At 47.6% G+C, this 19239-nt stretch overlaps 1 protein-coding gene across 1 annotated transcript in view; it reads right to left on the reverse strand.

Annotated features, from left to right (window-relative positions):
- Positions 1–19239, reverse strand: part of robo3 (roundabout, axon guidance receptor, homolog 3 (Drosophila)) — a 332776-nt gene that overhangs the window by 78633 nt on the left and 234904 nt on the right. Inside the window, exons 11-12 of the mRNA XM_070892823.1 lie at positions 5255–5336; positions 1453–1621 (exon numbers count right to left, since the gene is read on the reverse strand). Of these exons, the coding sequence (XP_070748924.1) occupies positions 1453–1621; positions 5255–5336 (251 nt within the window). The remainder of the gene's footprint in view (positions 1–1452; positions 1622–5254; positions 5337–19239) is intronic.

Genomic DNA, 19239 nt, shown 5'->3' on the forward strand with positions numbered 1-19239 from the left:
ACCCTGGCTACAAATTAAAAATTATTTTAATGCGATATTCTACTTTTTAAATTAACATTTTTTTTCTTTTTCTGCTTCTAACTTTTTTTTATTGCTGCTTATAAAATGTTGGGAAAGAATTGCTCCAGTGTATCAATATTGTCAATTTGTTCATGAAGATTCTGATTGGTTATAATTTCTTGTGACAGTCAGCAGAGCCAATCTTCTCCTCCTGTAAGGACACTTACTGCACACTGTGCAAGTTGGCTGCCGTGTTTCTCACATTACAACACTGACTACTCTCCAAAAGTATTTCATTGGCTGTAAAGCGCTTTGATACATCCGGTGGTCGTGAACGGCGCTATAGAAATCCAAGTCTTTCTTACTTTTCTTTTGACTTCCTCCTTATATTCTAGGAACCTGAGGGAGTACATGTTCAGGTGTATGGGAATATCATGAGGAGTCATTCTCAATCCAAATGCATACCTTTGAGTGTTGCTAAAAACAATGCTCTGAGGAAACCAGATTTCCCTCAACAATGTTAATCCTTAAAAAACTTTTAGCAAATGAGTTCTCTGTTCTTAATCTAAGACAGGGACAGGGCAAACACACAACCTCGGCTGTGTTCGCTATCCAGAGACCTCTGCTGGAAAAGGCGTATTGACGTTAGTAGACAATAGTGTTCAGTTGTGATAATGGGATGTGCCAACGACCTTGGACTGTATTCCAGCAGGAGCCAGAACCTTCAGGAGAGGTGGGACATGGAGGGTTAATAAAAGAAACTACAAGTGAATGAGGGCGCAGTTCTTTTGTCAATCCGGTGCCACAGAACTGCTGTGGCAATGATCTCTGCCTCATGTGGCGAATCCTTGATCTTAGCCTGGTCGACGTGGATGGGTGGATGTTGAGCCAAGCTGGGACATGGACAGTCATCCTGGGACCAGTGTCAGAGAACCTCCTGACCTGGGAGCAGTCCTCAGGCCCTGAAAAGATGCATGGCATAGCAAGAGCTCGGAGAGGGGGGGGGGGGGAAATAAATCCAATAAGTAAATGACCGAAACCGAACAGATCTTCAACTATCTCTTCCTCTGGAATTAATACCTCAAGCCGTAAAGCAGAGACTGGCTGTTCCTTCAGCGATGCTGTAGATGAATTTCAAGACTCCTTTAATGCAGCCATCAATTGCTTCCCAGGAAAGCATGTTGGTTCTGCCTCACAGCCTTTCCCTCTTAGTGCTAACGCATGTCCCACAGTAATTCAAGGCTATTCCTGTCATGTCTGTGACAGGCAAATCTCTCTCTGTGAACAAACACATTCCGCACCTGAGAAAGCCTCATAAATCTGCACGCAATTGGCACCGAGAGCGGGCGCTTGCTAAATATCACCCTGCCCCTGTCTGCGGGGACCTGATGCCTCTGTGCAGCCATATTAATTCCCCGGTTCTTCCCCAGCTGCTTTCCTTCTTCCTCCTACCTAAAGGCCTCGATGATGTACGACGTGACGGCCGAGCCTCCGATGTGCTGGCTCGGTTGCCATGTCAAGGTGACACTATTACGGGTGACATCAGTGATCAGCGGCTTCGAGGGAGGGCCAGGCAGAAGGTCCGGTTCAGCTGAGAGGATGCGAGTTGGGCTGCCATTTTCTGAAAGAAATGAAAGAAAGAAAGAAGCATTTTTCACCTAATGACTTCATTATTTATCTCATTTCCCACATTACATCAGTGACTACACTTCAAAAGTATTTCATTGGCTGTAAAGCACTTTGAGACGGCTGGTGGTTGTGAAAGGCGCTATATAAATCCAAGTCTTTCTTTTAATGGCAGGCAGACAGAGCTCACAGTCCAAGATGCGCTGTGCTCTGTAACTGAAAACATGGGGCTTAAATGTCATCATACAATTCAATCTTTAGTTGGCAGTGGAGGGAGGAGGACATAAAACACCCAATCAGGTGATAGGGCTTTACTTCTGGCTCCTTGATTGGACATTTAAACTTCAAAATATCCAATCAGATGGCTACAGCAATCAAACTCAACTGTGATGCACCCTGTGGCCAATTAGCCAATGCAAATTTGAGGTCTCGCTGTTCTGGCTCACAAAGGCAGAAGGGTTGCATAGGTGTGGTGACATAGGGCAGCCAGTGCCCTTGTTACTATACGCCATCATCTGTCACACTTTAATAGAGGGGAGGGGGGTGGGGGGTAAAAGCATCTAACAATGAGAAAAGGCGAATTGGTCTATCCAGCTCCCTGGTATTGATAAAAGTGAGGTTTAAACCTCTCTGTCTGGAGGACATATTGAGCCCCCTGCAACTACAGATACAGTGGCAAGGACACCCTGCAATCTCTGGTATACTCCAAGTGACCAGCCAAACACATATCGGCACAGTCAATGGGACCCCAATCCCATAAGAACATAAGAAATGGGAGCAGGAGTAGGCCATACGGCCCCTCGAGCCTGCTCCACCATTCAATAAGATCATGGCTGATCATCGACCTCAACTCCACTTTCCCGCCCGATCTCCATATCCCTTGATTCCCCTAGACTCCAAAAACCTATCGATCTCAGCCTTGAATATATTCAGAGAGTCAGCATCCACAGCCCTCTGGGGGAGAGAATTCCAAAGATTCACAACCCTCCGAGTGAAGAAATTCCTCCTCATCTCTGTTTTGAATGGCCTATCCCTTACCTGAGACTGTGCCCCCTAGTTCTAGACACTCCAGCCAGGGGAAACAATAGAAAGACAGATAGACAGTGCTTGCTACTCAAAGGAAAACAACGCAGGAAAAGTTGTTCAACATAACAGCAACAGAAGCATCATCATCATCATAGGCAGTCCCTTGGAATCGAGGAAGACTTGCTTCCACTCTAAAATTGAATTCTCAGGTGACTGTACAGTCCAATACGGGCATTACAGTATCTGTCACAGGTGGGACAGACAGTGGTTGAAGGAAAGGTTGGGTGGGGAGTCTGGTTTGCCGCACGCTCCTTCCGCTGCCTGCGTTTGATTTCTGCATGCTCTCGGCGACGACACTCGAGGAGTTTAGCACTCTCCCGGCTGCACTTCCTCCACTTAGGTTGGTCTTTGGCCAGAAACTCCCAGGTGTCAGTGGGGATGTCGCACTTTATCAGGGAGGCTTTGAGGGTGTCCTTGTAACGTTTCCACCTTTGGCTCGTTTGCCGTGGACGAGTTCCGAGTAGAGCGCTTGCTTTGGGAGTTTCGCGTCTGGCATGCGAACTATGTGGCTTGCCCAGCGGAGCTGATCAAGTGTGGTCAGTGTTTCAATGCTGGGGATGTTGGCCTGGACGAGGACGCTAATGTCTGTCCTCCCAGGGGATTTGTAGAATCTTGCGGAGACATCGTTGGTGGTATTTCTCCAGCGACTTGGTGTCTACTGTACATGGTCCACGTCTCTGAGCCATACAGGAGGGCGGGTATTACTGCAGCCCTGTAGACCATGAGCTTGGTGATAGTTTTGAGGGCCTGGTCTTTCAAACACTCTTTTCCTCAGACGGCCAAAGGCTGCACTGCGCACTGGAGGCGGTGTTGGATCAGAAGCAGCACGCGAATAAAACGGATCCAAACAGAAGCAGAAATCCGGGTGGGAATTTAGTGAGTGCGACCTACGTCTATGGGCCGATTTGGCATTCTGTGTTGCCATTGAGTGATGCTCCAAGCTGAATTTACCCTCTGACATCCTCTCACAGGTGACCCCAGTTTAAATACTTCTGGCTTGATCACCTTGGGGATTTCTGGGGATGGATGCAAGTCGTGTCAGACTGTTGTCACGAAGTCGCTCACAAAGTCTCAATGGTAACAGCTGCCTACTGCAGGCAACAACTCGTACCCACTAACTGGGAGGAGCTCACGTGTATACCAACAAACCCCTCACCCCCTGGTCACAAGTGCTGCAGGCCATCTCTTAAAGGTCCAAGTGCATCACGGCTTGTATTGCCCTGCCCTCTTCAGCCTTTGCTTTAGAGGCCATCAATTTCCGTAATGCATTGCACAATTAAACATGTTTGCTTAACCTCTGACCCGCCCCTGTTCTAGGTCAGGTTGTGACACTGAAAATCAAGCAGTCAGTGATGTATGGAAAGGTGAGTTCATTTAAGAGCAATTATAAGGAAAGGCCAGCTATTTATCAGGAGCTCGATTAATATTTCAGCCAGGGATGGCTCTGGGGCTGGCAACTCCCGACTGAACGTCTCTCCTTTGTAACTGTCCAGGACCATCCTTTATCCTTTACCCACCTCCCCGGCAACCCCTCCCCACCCCACATCCGCGCCTTCCCTCGCCGCCCCATCGCACAGCCTTCTCTCCTCCACTGCTTAGGATCCCCTCTCCTTTTGAGTGGGTGCATTTTACCTCAATCTTCAAGTCCAAGCTACACGTTTAAAAAAATGTATTCTCAGAATATGGGCATCGTTGGCAAGGCCAGTATTTATTGGTGTTGACGGTTTGATATGACTGAGTGTCTACTTCAGAGAGCAGTTAAAAGCCAACCATGTTGGTGTGGGACTGGAGTCACATATAGGCCCGACTGGGTAAGGATGTAAAGGATATTTTGTGAACCAGTTGGGCTTTTACCGACAATGCAACAGCTCGCTGGCCACTTTTACTGATGCCATCTTTTTATTTCCAGATTTTCTAACTGAATTCAAATTTTCAAACTGCCATGGTGGGATTTGAACTCACGCTCTCTGAGATTAGGCTGAGGGGAGATTTAATTGAGGTGTATAAAATTATGAGGGGCCGAGACAGAGTGGATAGGAAGGACCTATTTCCCTTAGCGGAGGGGTCAATAACCAGGGAGCATGGATTTAAAGTAGTCAGTGGAAGGATTAGAGAGGAGATGAAGGAACATTTCTTTACCCAGAGGGTGGTGGGAGTCTGGAACTCATTGCCCTCATCACATTTAAAAGGTACTTTGATGTGCATTTAAAGAGTCGTAACCTACAGGGTTACGGACGTAGAGCTGGAAGATGGGATTAGGCTGGATGGCTTTTTTGACCGGCGCGGACACGATGGGCCAAATGGCCTCCTTCTGTGTCGTAATTTTCTTTGATTCTATGATTACTAACCCGGTAGAAAAACCATGTCCTCATGCTTGTGTAATGACTGTCATTGTGTACAATCTTTCCTACTTTGAATTTAGGCCAAATGTACCTGTGGTTCCATCTCTCCATTCATTTCTGATTAAACAGACCATGCTGATGACCTGTCCTGGCTACGGTTTGCTTCCTACCTGACGTGACGTGAATGAACAGCATCGTACCTTGCACCTCCAGGTAGCCGCTCCAGGTCGTCTCCCCACTCGATCCTGTGGCGACACAGATGTACATCCCAGCATCGGTTACCTGGCAACGAGAAGCAGAGTCAATTGGATGTTGTTCTCGCTTGAACCCGTCACTGCAGATTACACAGTGGGCACTACTCAAGGCATCCTTAAGACTAATGTACAATTAAAATTCTGTTCAGAAGCCTTTAACTCTTTGAGATACGAAAACAAACACGGTAAGGAAGGTCACGAAAGAGAAAATGCTGCAAACACTCAGCAGGTCAGGCAGCATCTGTTTGAGAGAGAGACAGAGTTAAGGGGTATGGAATCAAGGCAGGGGGATGGAGTTAAGGCACAGAATAGCCATGCCCTAACTGAATGGCAGAACGGCTCGAGGGGCTGAATGGCCCACTCCTGTTCCTATGTTTCGAGACTTAATGTTTTTAGGTCGATCACCTATCATCAGAACTGGAAGAAGTTAGAGATGAGCAGCTTTTAAGCAAATACTGTGTCCGAGAAAAGGGAGCAGGAATAGAACAAATGAGAAGGTCTGTGATCAGGTGGAGGGCAGGAGTAATTAAATGACAAAAGTGCCGATGGTGCAAGACTAAAGGTGATAACAAGACAGGGAAAGAAACATTATTTTCCGATTCTGATGAAAGGTCAGCAGCCTGAAACGCTAACTGTATTTCTCTCTCCACAAATCCTGCCTGACCTGCTGAGTGTATCCAGCATCTTGTGTTTTTATTATAGAAACGAAAGATGGGCCCAGAGGAGGTGTCAATGGTTACAGCAGAATATCAGAGAGGGAGGGAAGCATGAAAAATCTGGCCAAGAGCAGAAGGCTCGCGCCACTCGGGAATGTGGTGGGAGAAAGGCGGATAGACCCCAGGGGTGCAGACTACCTCGCCAGACGTGTACTGAGAGGGGATGCCCACTCCAGGCCCCAGACCACACACAGTGGCTCCGGTGCAATATTGTCCATTTCCAGCATCTGCTGCCCGAGAGAAAATGGGAGTGGTGCTTAAGGTCTGAAGTTGTTAAACTCAGTGTTAAGGCTGGAAGACAGTAAAGTGCCTCGTAGAAAGGTAAGGTGCTGTTCCTCGAGCTTGCATTGTTACATGCACCAAAACCATCGACATATATGTGAACCATCAGATCATATTATCAATGTACTCTGTCTGTAAACCTTCAATTAGTCTCTACAACAAAAGCTGAGTTTGATCTTCAATATGTCTGGAATTTTTGAAACAAGACTTGCATTTATATAGCACCTTTCATGACCACCGGACGTCTCAAAGCCCTTTACAGCCAATAAAGTAATTTTGGAGTGTAGTCACTGTTGTAATGTGAGAAACGCAGCAGCCAATTTGCACACAGCAAGCTCCCACAAATAGCAATGTGATAATGACCAGATAATCTGTTTTGTTATGTTGATTGAGGATACATATTGGCCCAGGACACCGGGGATAACTCCCCTGTTTTTCTTCAAAATATTGCCACGGGATCTTTTACGTCAACCTGAGAGAGCAGACGGGGCCTCGGTTTAACATCTCATCCGAAAGACGACAACTCCGAAAATGCAGCACTCCCTCAGCACTGTACTGAAGTGTCAGCTTAGATTTATGTGCTCAAGTCCCTGGAGTGGGACTCGAACCTACAACCTTCTGACTCAGAGGTGAGCGTGCTACCCACTGAGCCACAGCTGACAATATTGAGTTATTTTCCCTGCCTTCTCCTCCTCTCCTGACTCCTTTCCCTCAAGTTCCTCGCCCAATTCACCATCGTTGACATGGGTGCCTTGACATTGAGTGTCAGCAGGCCATTCAACCACTGGGGGTTATCACAACCAAGCCTGATCCCGACCTCCCGTGACATTCCCCTCCAGTAGGAGTTGCTGGCTCGCAACCGGGAGCGTGAACTCTGATGGATTTTCTCCTTCCTAACCTGGGACACTGAGGTCAAGCCTGCAGTCTCTACTGCCATCCTGCCTGAATTCAGCACAAGACAATGAATCGACCCTGGGGCTACCTGGGTCTGCACGGCTAAGCTACTCACTGGCTAAACAGTGAACCGACAGCAGAGTTCACTATAGAACAGTACCGCACCGAAGGAGGCCATTCGGCCCATCGAGTCCATGCTGGCTCTTTCGAAGAGCACTCCGGCTCCCCGGCTCTCTCCCCATATGACTGCAATTATTTTTCTCCTTCAGCTATTTAAGTTGAATCTTTCCCGCCCATTGTTTCTCAGTGGAGGGGCTGCTTGGTTTACTGTCGGGACCTCTTGGCATTCTACGGATGTGCATCATGGCAGCCCAGGGTGATTTGGCCAGTGTTCCACTCCCTCCAGTGAAGTGATGGCCTACGGACCAGCCACATGGAGAACTCCAAGGGTGAACCCTTACCTTCCCGCCCCTCTATACCGAGAGAAACGGACGCTGGCAATTCATGAGCCATGCACTCGCACAGAGCGCGGGCACAGGTTTCAATATTATTTGCTGTTTCTACTTAGGAGACCCTGACTGGAAGCAAAGCCTACATTCTGCATTTTTAATGCAGCACAGCAGTGCTGACCTGAATCATTGAGCAGGAAGCTGCAGCTATTTAATCTCATTTTAACAAGGGGAGGAATCAATTGCTGTACATAGACACACAGTCCTTCACATTTATTGAAGTGTATTAAAATAATTAGATAATCTTTCAAAGAGCCAGCACAGGCACGATGGGCTGAATGGCCTCCTTCTGTGCTGTAAGATTTTATGACATGTTACCATCTATTTACCAACGGATGCGGTTATTTTGACTTTGTGCGATCATGTATAGCAAGTGATATCGATTCGGCAGACCGCTTTATGTCAATTGAGTTCAATGCAGAGATGCAAAACGGGATGCCGATTTACTATCACCCGATTTACGCTATCACACAAAGCCAAAATGACCCCCGATATGTGACATTCATTCACACACTTGAACAGTACTTAAAGTTTGAATGTTTGCGGGTCGTGTTTACGGTTAGGAAAAATCAGACACTCATTCACATGACTATGTCCCAAGCTGATCAGCTCCGCTGGGCGGGCCACATTGCCAGACACGAGACCCCCAAAGCAAGCGCTCTACTCGGAACTCCTTCAGGGCAAACGAGCCCAAGGCGGGCAGAGAAAATGTGACAAGGACACTCTCAAAGCCTCTCTGATAAAGTGCAACATCCCCACTGACACCTGGGAGTCCCTGTCCAAAGACCGCCCGAAGTGCAACCGAGAGGGCGCTGAGCACCCCGACTCTCATCGTCGAGAGCATGCAGAAACCAAGCGCAGGCAGCGGAAAGAGCATGTGGCAAACCTGTCCCACCCACCCCTTCCCTCAATGACTATCTGTCCCACCTGTGACAGGGACTGTGGTTCTCGTATTGGACTGTTCAGCCACCTAAGGACTCATTTTTAGAGTGGAAGCAAGTCTTCCTCGATTCTGAGGGACTGCTATGATGATGATGATATGTGATGATATGTCCCAAGAAAAAAAGGTATAGATTTATCTAGCACCATACTACATCTATTGAAGAGGGCTTCACACACAATGAGTTATTTGAAGTGGAGCGCACCATTGTTAGTAAGCAAATGCGGCATCTATCACAGCAAGATCTCACAACAGCAGTGGAACAGTTTATCTGTGTCTCATGGTGTAGGTCAAGGGAGGAATATTGGCCACAGCACCAGGAGAAATCCCTGCTCTTCTTCAATTAGTGTCGGGAGATTATCAACGTCAACCTGAGCTAGCTGAGTAGGCATGGGGGCTATTGTGTTCCTAACACAGATGAGGCTGCACACAGGGAGGTTAAAGTAACAGTGACCTCAGTCTTTATTCAGACACTCCAGAGTGAGGAACAGGTCTTTGGAGCCGGCTTACACACAGTGCTCCCAAGGAATGCTGGGATCCCTTGGGACTTCAGGGGATGAGCTCCCTGGTGGCAGAACATGGGAGTGCATGCTTTACAGATACACAACATCACTCACCCGCCAAAGTCAAAGTGAAAACTATTTACAAGGTGAGGCGGTCGGGAGCCTTTCTTTCCCTGGTAGACTACCTCGGTACAAATGTCTGTTCTGGTGTGTTGGCTGTGCCCTTGCTGGGCTGGCATGTTGTTGGACCTGCAGGGCTGCTAGGTGAGCCTGGCCTTGCTGGTCCTTTGGGCGTGATGGGTTCAATTTCCTGCTCCAGGTTGGTGTCGTTGATCCTTTAGGTGTGTGTTGTGGCCTCGAAAAAGGTGGTGTCTGCTGAGGGTTGTTCAGGGATGTCTGTGAACCGCAGCCTCGTTTGGTCCAGGTGCTTTCTGCAAATTTGTCTATTGTCTAGTTTAACTACAAACTCCCTATTCCCTTCTTTAGCTATCACCGTGCCCGCGATCCACTTGGAAACATGACCATAGTTTAGCACATACACAGGATCATTCAGCTCAATTTCCTGTGACACAGGATCATTTACATTTTGTTGCTGCCGCCTGCTCTCTACCTGATCATGCAGGTTGGGGTGAACCAGCGAGAGTCTGGTTTTAAGTGTCCTTTTCATGAGTAGCTCAGCCGGGAGCACCCCTGTGAACAAGTGGGGTCTTGTGAGGTAGCTGAGCAGTACTCGGGACAGGCGGGTTTGGAGTGAGCCTTCTGTGACTTGTTTAAGGCTCTGTTTGATGGTTTGTACTGCCCGCTCTGCCTGCCCATTGGAGGCTGGCTTAAACGGGGCCAAGGTGACATGTTTGATCCTATTGCGGGTCATGAATTCTTTAAATTCGGCACTGGTGAAACATGGCCCGTTGTCACTGACCAGTATGTCAGGCAGGCCGTGGGTGGCAAATATGGCCCTCAGGCTTTCAATGGTGGTGGCGGTGCTTCCCGACATTATTTCACATTCAATCCATTTTGAAAAAGCATCCACCACCACCAGGAACATTTTACCGAGAAACGGGCCCACATAGTCGACATAGATCCTCGACCATGGTCTGGAGGGCCAGGACTACAAATTTAGTGATGCCTCTCTGGGCGCGTAGCTCAACTGAGCACATACGCTGCATTGCTGTACACAGGACTCGAAGTCAGAGTCGATATCGGGCCACCACACATGGGATCTGGCTATCGCTTTCATCATTACTATACCTGGGTGTGTGCTGTGGAGATTTTTTTGGTAGCACTACACGGTTACCCCACAACAGGCAGTCTGCCTAAATGGACAGCTCGTCCTTTCGTCTCTGAAATGGCTTGATTGGCTCTTGCATTTCGACGGGGATGCTGGCCCAGCTCCCATGCAGTACAGAGTTTTTTACTAGGGACAGCAGAGGATCTTGGGTGGTCCAAGTCCCAATCTGGCGGGCCATGACAGGTGATTTATCATTTTCAAATGCTTCCATGACCATCAACAAGTCTGCGGGCTGCGCCACCATTAACAAGTTTGCAGGCTGCGCCATTTCCACCCCCGTGAGGGGCAACGGTAGCCGACTGAGAGCATCCGCACAGTTCTCGGTGCCTGGCCTGTGGCGGATGGTATAGTTATACACTAATAGCGCGAGTGCCCACCTTTGAATGTGGGCTGAGGCATTAGTATTTATCCCTTTGTTTTCAGCGAACAGGGATGTGAGGGGCTTGTGATCGGTTTCCAGCTCAAATCTGAGGCCAAACAGGTACTAATGCATTTTCTTTACCCTGAACACACATGCTAATGCCTCTTTCTCAATCATTCTCAATCAGACTTAGACAAGCTCCTGGAAGCATAGGCAACAGGTTGCAACTTCCCCGCAACGTTAGCTTGTTGTAATACACACCCGACTCCGTACGACGACGCGTCACATGCTAGCACAAGTCTTTTACACGCATTATACATTACAAGCAGCTTGTTGGAGCATAAAATGTTTCTGGCTTTCTCAAAAGCAATTACTTGTTTTTTTTCCCATACCCAGTTCTCACCTTTGCGCAATAACACATATAGGGGCTCTAAAAGGGTGCTTAACCCCAGTAGGAAGTTACCAAAATAGTTGAGGAGTCCCAGGAACGACCGCAGCTCCGTGACGTTCTGTGGACTGGGCGCGTTCCTGATAGCCTCTGTCTTGGCGTCTGTGGGCCGAATGCCGTCCGCCGCGATCTTTCTCCCCAAAAACTCCACTTCTGTTGCCTTGAAGACACATTTCGACCTCTTCAGCCGCAGCCCTACATGATCCAGTTTTGTAGGTGCTCGGCGGTGTCCCGACCCATGACCAATATGTTGTCCTGAAAGACCACCGTGTGAGGTACCGACTTGAGTAGGCTCTCCATGTTTCTCTGGAAGATCGCTGCAGCCGACCGAATTCCAAACTGGCATCTGTTGTAGATGAACAGTCCCTTATGCGTGTTGATGCAAGTGAGACCCTTCGAAGACTCCTCTAGCTCCTGTGTCATGTAGGCCGAAGTCAAGTCGAGCTTGGTGAACGTCTTGCCTCCTGCCAGCGTCGCAAATAGATCGTCTGCCTAGGTAGCGGGTGTTGGTCCTGTAGTGAGAAACGATTAATAGTTACTTTATAATCGCCGCAAATCCTGACTGTGTCATCACTTTTGAGTACTGGAACAATCGGGCTGGCCCACTCGCTGAATTCCACTGGGGAGATGATGCCCTCGAGTTGCAGCCTGTCCAGCTCGATTTCCACTCTCTCCCTCATCATGTGAAGTACTGCTTGCGCCTTGTGGTGAATGCGTCGTGCCTCTGGGACCAAGTGGATCTGCACCTTCGCCCCGGAAAAGTTTCCAATGCCTGGCTCAAAAAGGGAAGGAAATTTGTGAAGAACCTGGGTACATGAGGCCTCATCGACATATGATAGCACTCGGATGTCATCCCAGTTCCAGCAGATTTTGCCCAGCCAGCTCCCTCCAAGCAGTGTGGGGCCATCGCCCGGGACAATCCAGAGTGGCAGTTTATGCACCGTGCCCTCGTAGGTGACCTTGACCATGGTGCTGCCCAGGACAGTGATAAGCTCTTTGGTGTACGTTCTCAGTTTCGAGTGGATGGGGCGCAGGGCTGGTCTGAACGCCTTGTTGCACCACAGTCTCTCAAACATCTTTTTACTCATGATGGATTGACTAGCGCTAGTGTCCAGTTCCATGGCTACGGGTAAGCCATTCAATTTTACGTTTAGCATTATAGGTGGACATTTCGTCTCAAATGTGTGCACCCCGTGTACTTCAGCATCTGCCTCCTCTCTCTGAGGCTCGAAATTGCTTTGATCCACCATGGATTGATCTTCCTCTGCCACATGGTGGTTAGCAGGTTTTACAGAGCTTGCAGCTCGTTTGCAAGCTCATTGAAGGTGCTCCATTCCATAGCTCTTGCAAACATACCTTTTGAAGCGGCATGAATAGGCTGAATGGAAGCCTCCACAACGCCAACAAGGTGTGAATTGCCTTGCATTCATCCTTTTTTGGGGACTCTTGATTCATCTGGGTCACCTGAAGCCTGCTGGCAGTTGCAGACTCGTGGGTTCTGCCCTGTACATTTCTGCTCGCAAACACAGTTCCAGTTAATTTATAAACATTGCTAGCACTTGTGTGCTGAGAGATTTGTTTAGTGTTATCACTGGTGGACATAAACGCCTGTGCTATCGCAATGGCCTTACTGAGGGTCGGTGTCTCTACAGTCAAAAGTTTTGTAGAATGGTCTCGTGACCAATGCCCAACACAAAAAAAGTCTCTGAGCATTTGCTCCAGGTAGCCATCAAACTCACATTGTCCTGCAAGTCGCCTTAGCTCGGCGACGTAGCTCGCTACTTCCTGACCTTCAGATCGCTGATATGTGTAGAACTGATACCTTGCCATCAGCACGCTCTCCCTCGGGTTAAGATGCTCCCGAACCAGTGTACACAGCTCCTCATACGACTAATCTATGGGTTTCACCTGAGCCAGAAGGTTCTTCATGAGGCTGTAGGTCGGTGCCCCGCAGACTGTGAGGAGGACTGCTCTCATTTTTGCAGCGCTTCCTTCTCCGTCCAGCTCGTTGGCCACAAAGTACTGGTCTAGCCGTTTGACATCGGCTTCCCAGTCCTCACCCTCAGAGAACTTCTCCAGGATGCCCACAGTTTGCTGCATCTTTGCGTTGGATTCATATTCTTGTCGCCAGTTATTGTGTTCCTAACACAGATGAGGCTGCACACAGGGAGGTTAAAGTAACAGTGACCTCAGTCTTTATTAAGACACTCCAGAGTGAGGAACAGATCTTAGGGGCCGGCTTATATACAGTGCTCCCAAGGGATGCTGGGATCCCTTGGGACTTCAGGGGATGAGCTCCCTGATGGCGGAACATGGGAGTGCATGCTTTACAGATACACAACAAGGGCCACCTCACATCTCATCCAAAGGACAGCACCTTTGACAATGCTGCATTCAAATGCGGTCCTAAATTATGTGCTCAAGTTATGAAGGAAGTTTTGAACCCACAATCTTCTGAGTCACAGGCAAGGCTGCTCCCTACTGAGCCAAGCTGACACTCTCGAGCGTTAATTAGTGACTCTATGGGAGTGAAATTCAATTTTGATGGGGCCATCAATCAGACAGCAGTGGATTGGCTGCCCAAATACACATTGCCCATCATACACACACCAGTCATACATCCCACCCATCATAAACCCTACCCGTTACACACCCCCGCATTATATACCCGCCATTATACATCAGCCCGTTATACAACCTGCCCATTATACACCCGTCCGTTATACAACCCGCCCGTTATACACCCGCCCATTATACAAACCGCCGTTATACACCTGCCCGTTATACACCCCACCCGTCATAAACCCCACCCGTTACACATGCCCGAATTATACACCCGCCCGTTATACACCCACCATTATACACCTGCCCATTATACACCTGCCCATTATACACCCCGCCCGTTATACACCCTGCCCGTTATACACCCACCCATTATACACCCCGCCCGTCATACACCCACCTGTTATACACCCCGCCTATTATACACCCACCATTATACACCCCGCCCGTTATACACCCTGCACGTTGTACACCCTGCACGTTATACACACCACCCATTATACACCCGCCAGTTCTACACATGCCCGTTATACACCCCGCCCGTTATACACCCGCCCGTTATACACCCGCCCGTTATACACCCGCCCGTTATACACCCCGCCTGTAATATACCCACCCATTATACACCCCTCCCATTGTACACCCCGCCCATTATACAGCCGCCTGTTATACAACCTCCCGTTATACACCCCGCCCATTATACACCCTATCTGTAATACACCCGTCTGTAATACACCCACTATTATACACCCGTCAGTTATACACCCCACCCGTTATACACCCTGCCCGTTATACATCCGCCAGTTAAACACATGCCCATTATACACCCGCCCGTTATACACCCTTCCTGTTATACACCCCTCCCGATATACATCCCACCCATTATACACCCCGCCCGTTATACACCCTGCCCGTTATACAGCCTGCCTGTAATACACCCCGCCTGTAATACACCCCGCCCGTTATACATCTGCCCATTATACACCTCGTCCGTTATACACCCTGCCCATTATACACCCTGTCTGTAATACACCCGCCCATTATACACCCACCCGTTATATACACCTTGCCGATTATACACCCGCCCATTATACACCCCACATGTTACACATCCCGCCCGAATTTCCTTTCTATTACCATCCGTGGAAAGTAATACATTGCAAAAGGAGAGTTTTATCCTATTAGCACGGTCTGGATTTGAACTCAAACCCAATTGACAACTCACTGCACCTCACGGTGCTGTTTTCCTTTACTATGGTTCTTGTTGTGCTGTCCCAAATTTTTCCACAAACAAGTGGTTCAGGTTGAACCATTTACTCTGACATTGATTTCAAATCATATTTCATTCCGTGACATAACTCAGATTGCTTCGTGATATCCGATAGTTCGTCTAATATTTTAGTGGCCTAGGTTTCAGAATCACTGAGCCTATCAATTAATCCAGGTTATCTGTGGCTCAGTGCCTCTGAGTAAGAAGGTTGTGGGTTCAAGACCCACTCCAGAAAATTGAGCACATAATCTAGGCTGATCTTCCAGAAGAGATGTTAAACTGTCTGCCCTCTCAGGTGGACGTAAAAGATCCCATGGTACTATTTTGAGGAAGAGCAGATGAATCTTCCCGATGTCCTGGCTAATATTTATCCCTCAACCAATGCCCAAAAACATTAACACATTGCTGTTTATGGGAGCTTGCTGTGCACAATTTCGCTGCTGTGTTTCCTACATTACAACAGTGACTGCACTTAAAAAATACCTCCTTGGCTGTAAAGTGCTTTGGGACTCCTGAGGTCGGGAAAGAATGCAAGCCTTTCTCTCTAATAATTCAATTGGTTTTCCTGTGAAGTAATCAAGCATGGTACAAAAACACAAAGTCACAGTTAACAAATGATGCAATAGGGCTGGAGTAGGCCCAAATGGCGTACCAGCTCATATACAGAGATGAACCAGTGACAAGCCAAGAGCCAGACGGCATCTGCTTGTATCCGTGCCACCCAAGAATGCTCATATTTCTGCATCAGGATCCTGGGATTGTCGCTCCACAGTGTGATGCTAGAATTCTTTGTTATTTAGTGTAAGGGGTCACCAAACAGGCAGGCTCCCAGCCCCCAGCACAAATTAGCATCTGTCATAAGGAAATGTCATCGCTGCACGGCCTGATTAAAAGTCGAAGACAGTGGCACCATTCTGCCAGCCCATAATGCCAGAAAAGGTCAAAGTTTGTGCAAACACTCTCTCCAAGGACATTAAATTGAATCATTTTATAAAGACTTGAACTATGTCAAGTCCAAGCAGTGATTGATTCCAAGTGTGGAGGTCTCTCATTCAGAATAACAGCACAAGTTACTGAACACACACAAAACAACCCTTTCATCTCATCTACTGTTTGAAGGGGATTCAAATCGCAGAGACATCCCTTGATAATGTGGATAATTCCTTGTGATAGTTGTAAGTAGAGATTCATATGATCTCAGTCAGTGGTACAGAGAAGGCAAAATGCTACAGATTGGTCCAGTGATTAATGTTATGTTAAGTGAAAAGCAGCTATTTAAAACATTCTCCATCCACCCAGTCAACAGGAGATAAAGGCACACACTCCTGGGACAAGGGAAGCAAATAGAGGGACAATTATAGGGCTTATGTTATGTATCTTTTTATCTTTTTATTTTTAGCTGTGTCAGCTGTGGCTCAGTGGGTAGCACACTTGCCTGAGTCAGAAGGTTGTGGGGTCAAGTCCCACTCCAGGAACTTGAGCACATAAATCCAGGCTGACACTCCAGTGCAGTGCTGAGGGGGTGCTGCACTGTCGGAGATGCCGTCTTTCGGATGAGACGTTAAACCAAGGCTCCGTCTGCTCTCTCAGGTGGACATAAAAGATCCCATGACACTATTTCGGAGAACAACAGGGGGAGTTATCCCCGGTGTCCTGGCCAATATTTATTCCTCAATCAACATAACAAAAACAGATTGTCTGGTCATTATCACATTGCTGTTTGTGGGAGTTGCTGTGCGCAAATTGGCTGCTGCGTTTCCCACATTACAACAGTGACACACCAAAAGTACTTCGGTGGCTGTAAAGCGCTTTGAGACGTCCGGTGGTCGTGAAAGGCACTATATAAATGCAAGACTTTCTTTCCTTTCTGTTGTTCTCCCAAACCGTTTGGCAGCAAATTTCTGGGATATAGGACATATATACATATGATCTTTTTCCACCCACCTTGTATGGAAGCATCAAGACTTTCTAAGCTTACTGTCCATCCACATTGCTGGAACAGAAGAGGCTTTATCCTGCATCTAGCCCAAGCTGCCCTTAGCTGGGAGTGTTGGCTGGGTCAGTGCAGAAACGTTTTACTATGCATTAAACCTGTTCTGTACCTAACCTGAGAGCGCTTCATGGAAGAAGGAGCATTACTCTGCATTTATCTGGGACTGTACCTGACCTGAGACAGTGCAGAGGGTGCTTTAATCTTAATCAAATCCAGACCTAGGAGTGTTTGATGTTACAGTGCAGAGGAAGCTTTACTCTGAATCTAACCCAGGCTGCATCAACAATCATATAATCATAGAAATTACAGCAGAGAGGGAGGCCATTTGACTTAGCACATCTGTCCCAGTACTGAACTAGCTGTCCCATTCCAGCTCCAACCCCTTCCTGTATCTTTTTATTTTCTTCCTTTTCAAAAACGTACTCAATTGCCTTTTCAAAGATGTTACAGTCGCTGTCAACGGCCATTGTGCTAACGTGTTTCAAGTTGCAATAGCCTTCTGTGTGAAAAGAAAATTATTCAAACATCTTCCTTCATTCCTCCAAGGATAATATGGCTCATTCTTACTGATTTGCCAGACAATAGAGACATTCTTCACTGTTTACCCTCTGAAAACATTCCATAATTTTGAATATCTCAATGGGATCCTTTAACCATCTCTGTTCCAGTGAAGACACAGCAAGAGTCCATTCAGCCCACCGCTTGATCTGAGATTGCTTTAAGAGGTAGTGTATAGTAAGCACTGTCCTGTGTCTAACTCATGAGGCAGTGTAGGGGGAGATATTCCTGCTTCTAACCAGGACTATCCCTGGCCTTAGAGTATTTGATCAGACTATAGAGGGAGTTTTAATCTGCATCTAAACTGGGTTGTAGCTGACAATAAACTGCTTGACAGGAAAGTGTAGAGGGAGCTTTATTCTGCATCAAGCCTGTGCAGTATATGACCTGTGAGCACTTGATGAGACAGTAAAGAAGATATTTATTCTGCATAAATTCCATGTCTATCTGACCTATGCATTCTTGATGGACAGTGTAGAAGGACCCTTATTCCAGACCTAACCCATGCTGTATCTGCCCTGGGAGTGCCTGATGAGACAGAGTAGAGGGACCTTTATTCTGTATCTAATCTGTGTATATCTGATCCGGAAGTACTTGAACCTGACAGATTATGCATAGCTTTTCCCTAGCAGTGATACCTTTGATCTTAGCAAGCACTAAAATAAAAACGTCTCCAAATATCGTACTTAAAATTGCTTGTTTCTGCTGGCAACTGGTGATCGAAATGAAATGAAATTAATTTGAAACTCTGAAATTCTGTGCTCCAAACCAACTGCAACACAATAATCCCGGCTCTGAGCTAAAGGGACAGCCTCAGTTCTACAGTTCTTCCTTGCGAGCTCTCAGGAAGGTTGACTAAGGAAATTCACCCTGCTGGCTTTCGCTGAACTCTGTGGATCAGGAAGTCCACGACTTAATCCGTCACCTGTGCTGAATTAGCTGCTCACACTCACGTCAGTGGTAGCAGTGCTCCCAATGGTTTCAGTGTTGCTGGGCGAGGAAGAGGGAGATGGAGAAATCAGCCTGAGTCCCTAGCAATGTTTCCCGCTGTAATGTATTTGCTTCATGGGTTCCCTGCTTAAACATTCATAGCAACACATTGCTATTAAGAATTAGTTGGTTTATTAGCAAAGGTCGAACATCATCATCATAGGCAGTTCCTTGAATCGAGGATGACTTGCTACCACGTCACAAAGTTCACAGGTGTTTTAATGAAGGACCTAAAATTCCAAGTCCCGAACTTGAAGGGTGGAAGATGCCTGAGAGTGGATTTTTTTAACGTGTGGTGACCATTGCACACCAGCCACCACACGGGCTTGACCCAGTAGTAAGGATTAACCAAGACGACTGGAGACCAGCTCTGCTGCACGGACCTAGTGCGAACACATATCACAGTGTGGGCTGACCCGTGCTGCCCTTGGGCCCTAGCCTCTTATGGGCCCCGAACTCACGCCTCTCCTGGGCCCCGATCACATCCCTTTAAGGTCGAACAATTACACTACACATTACCAGTTAATTCACTAGGCTCATAACTGCATACCTCATCGTGGATGATCTAGATTCAACTGACTGGGGTTTTATTGAGTCTTGTGAACATCACGTGACTG

The sequence above is a fragment of the Pristiophorus japonicus genome, chromosome 11, assembly GCF_044704955.1.
Source record: "Pristiophorus japonicus isolate sPriJap1 chromosome 11, sPriJap1.hap1, whole genome shotgun sequence".
Lineage (NCBI taxonomy): Eukaryota > Metazoa > Chordata > Chondrichthyes > Pristiophoridae > Pristiophorus > Pristiophorus japonicus.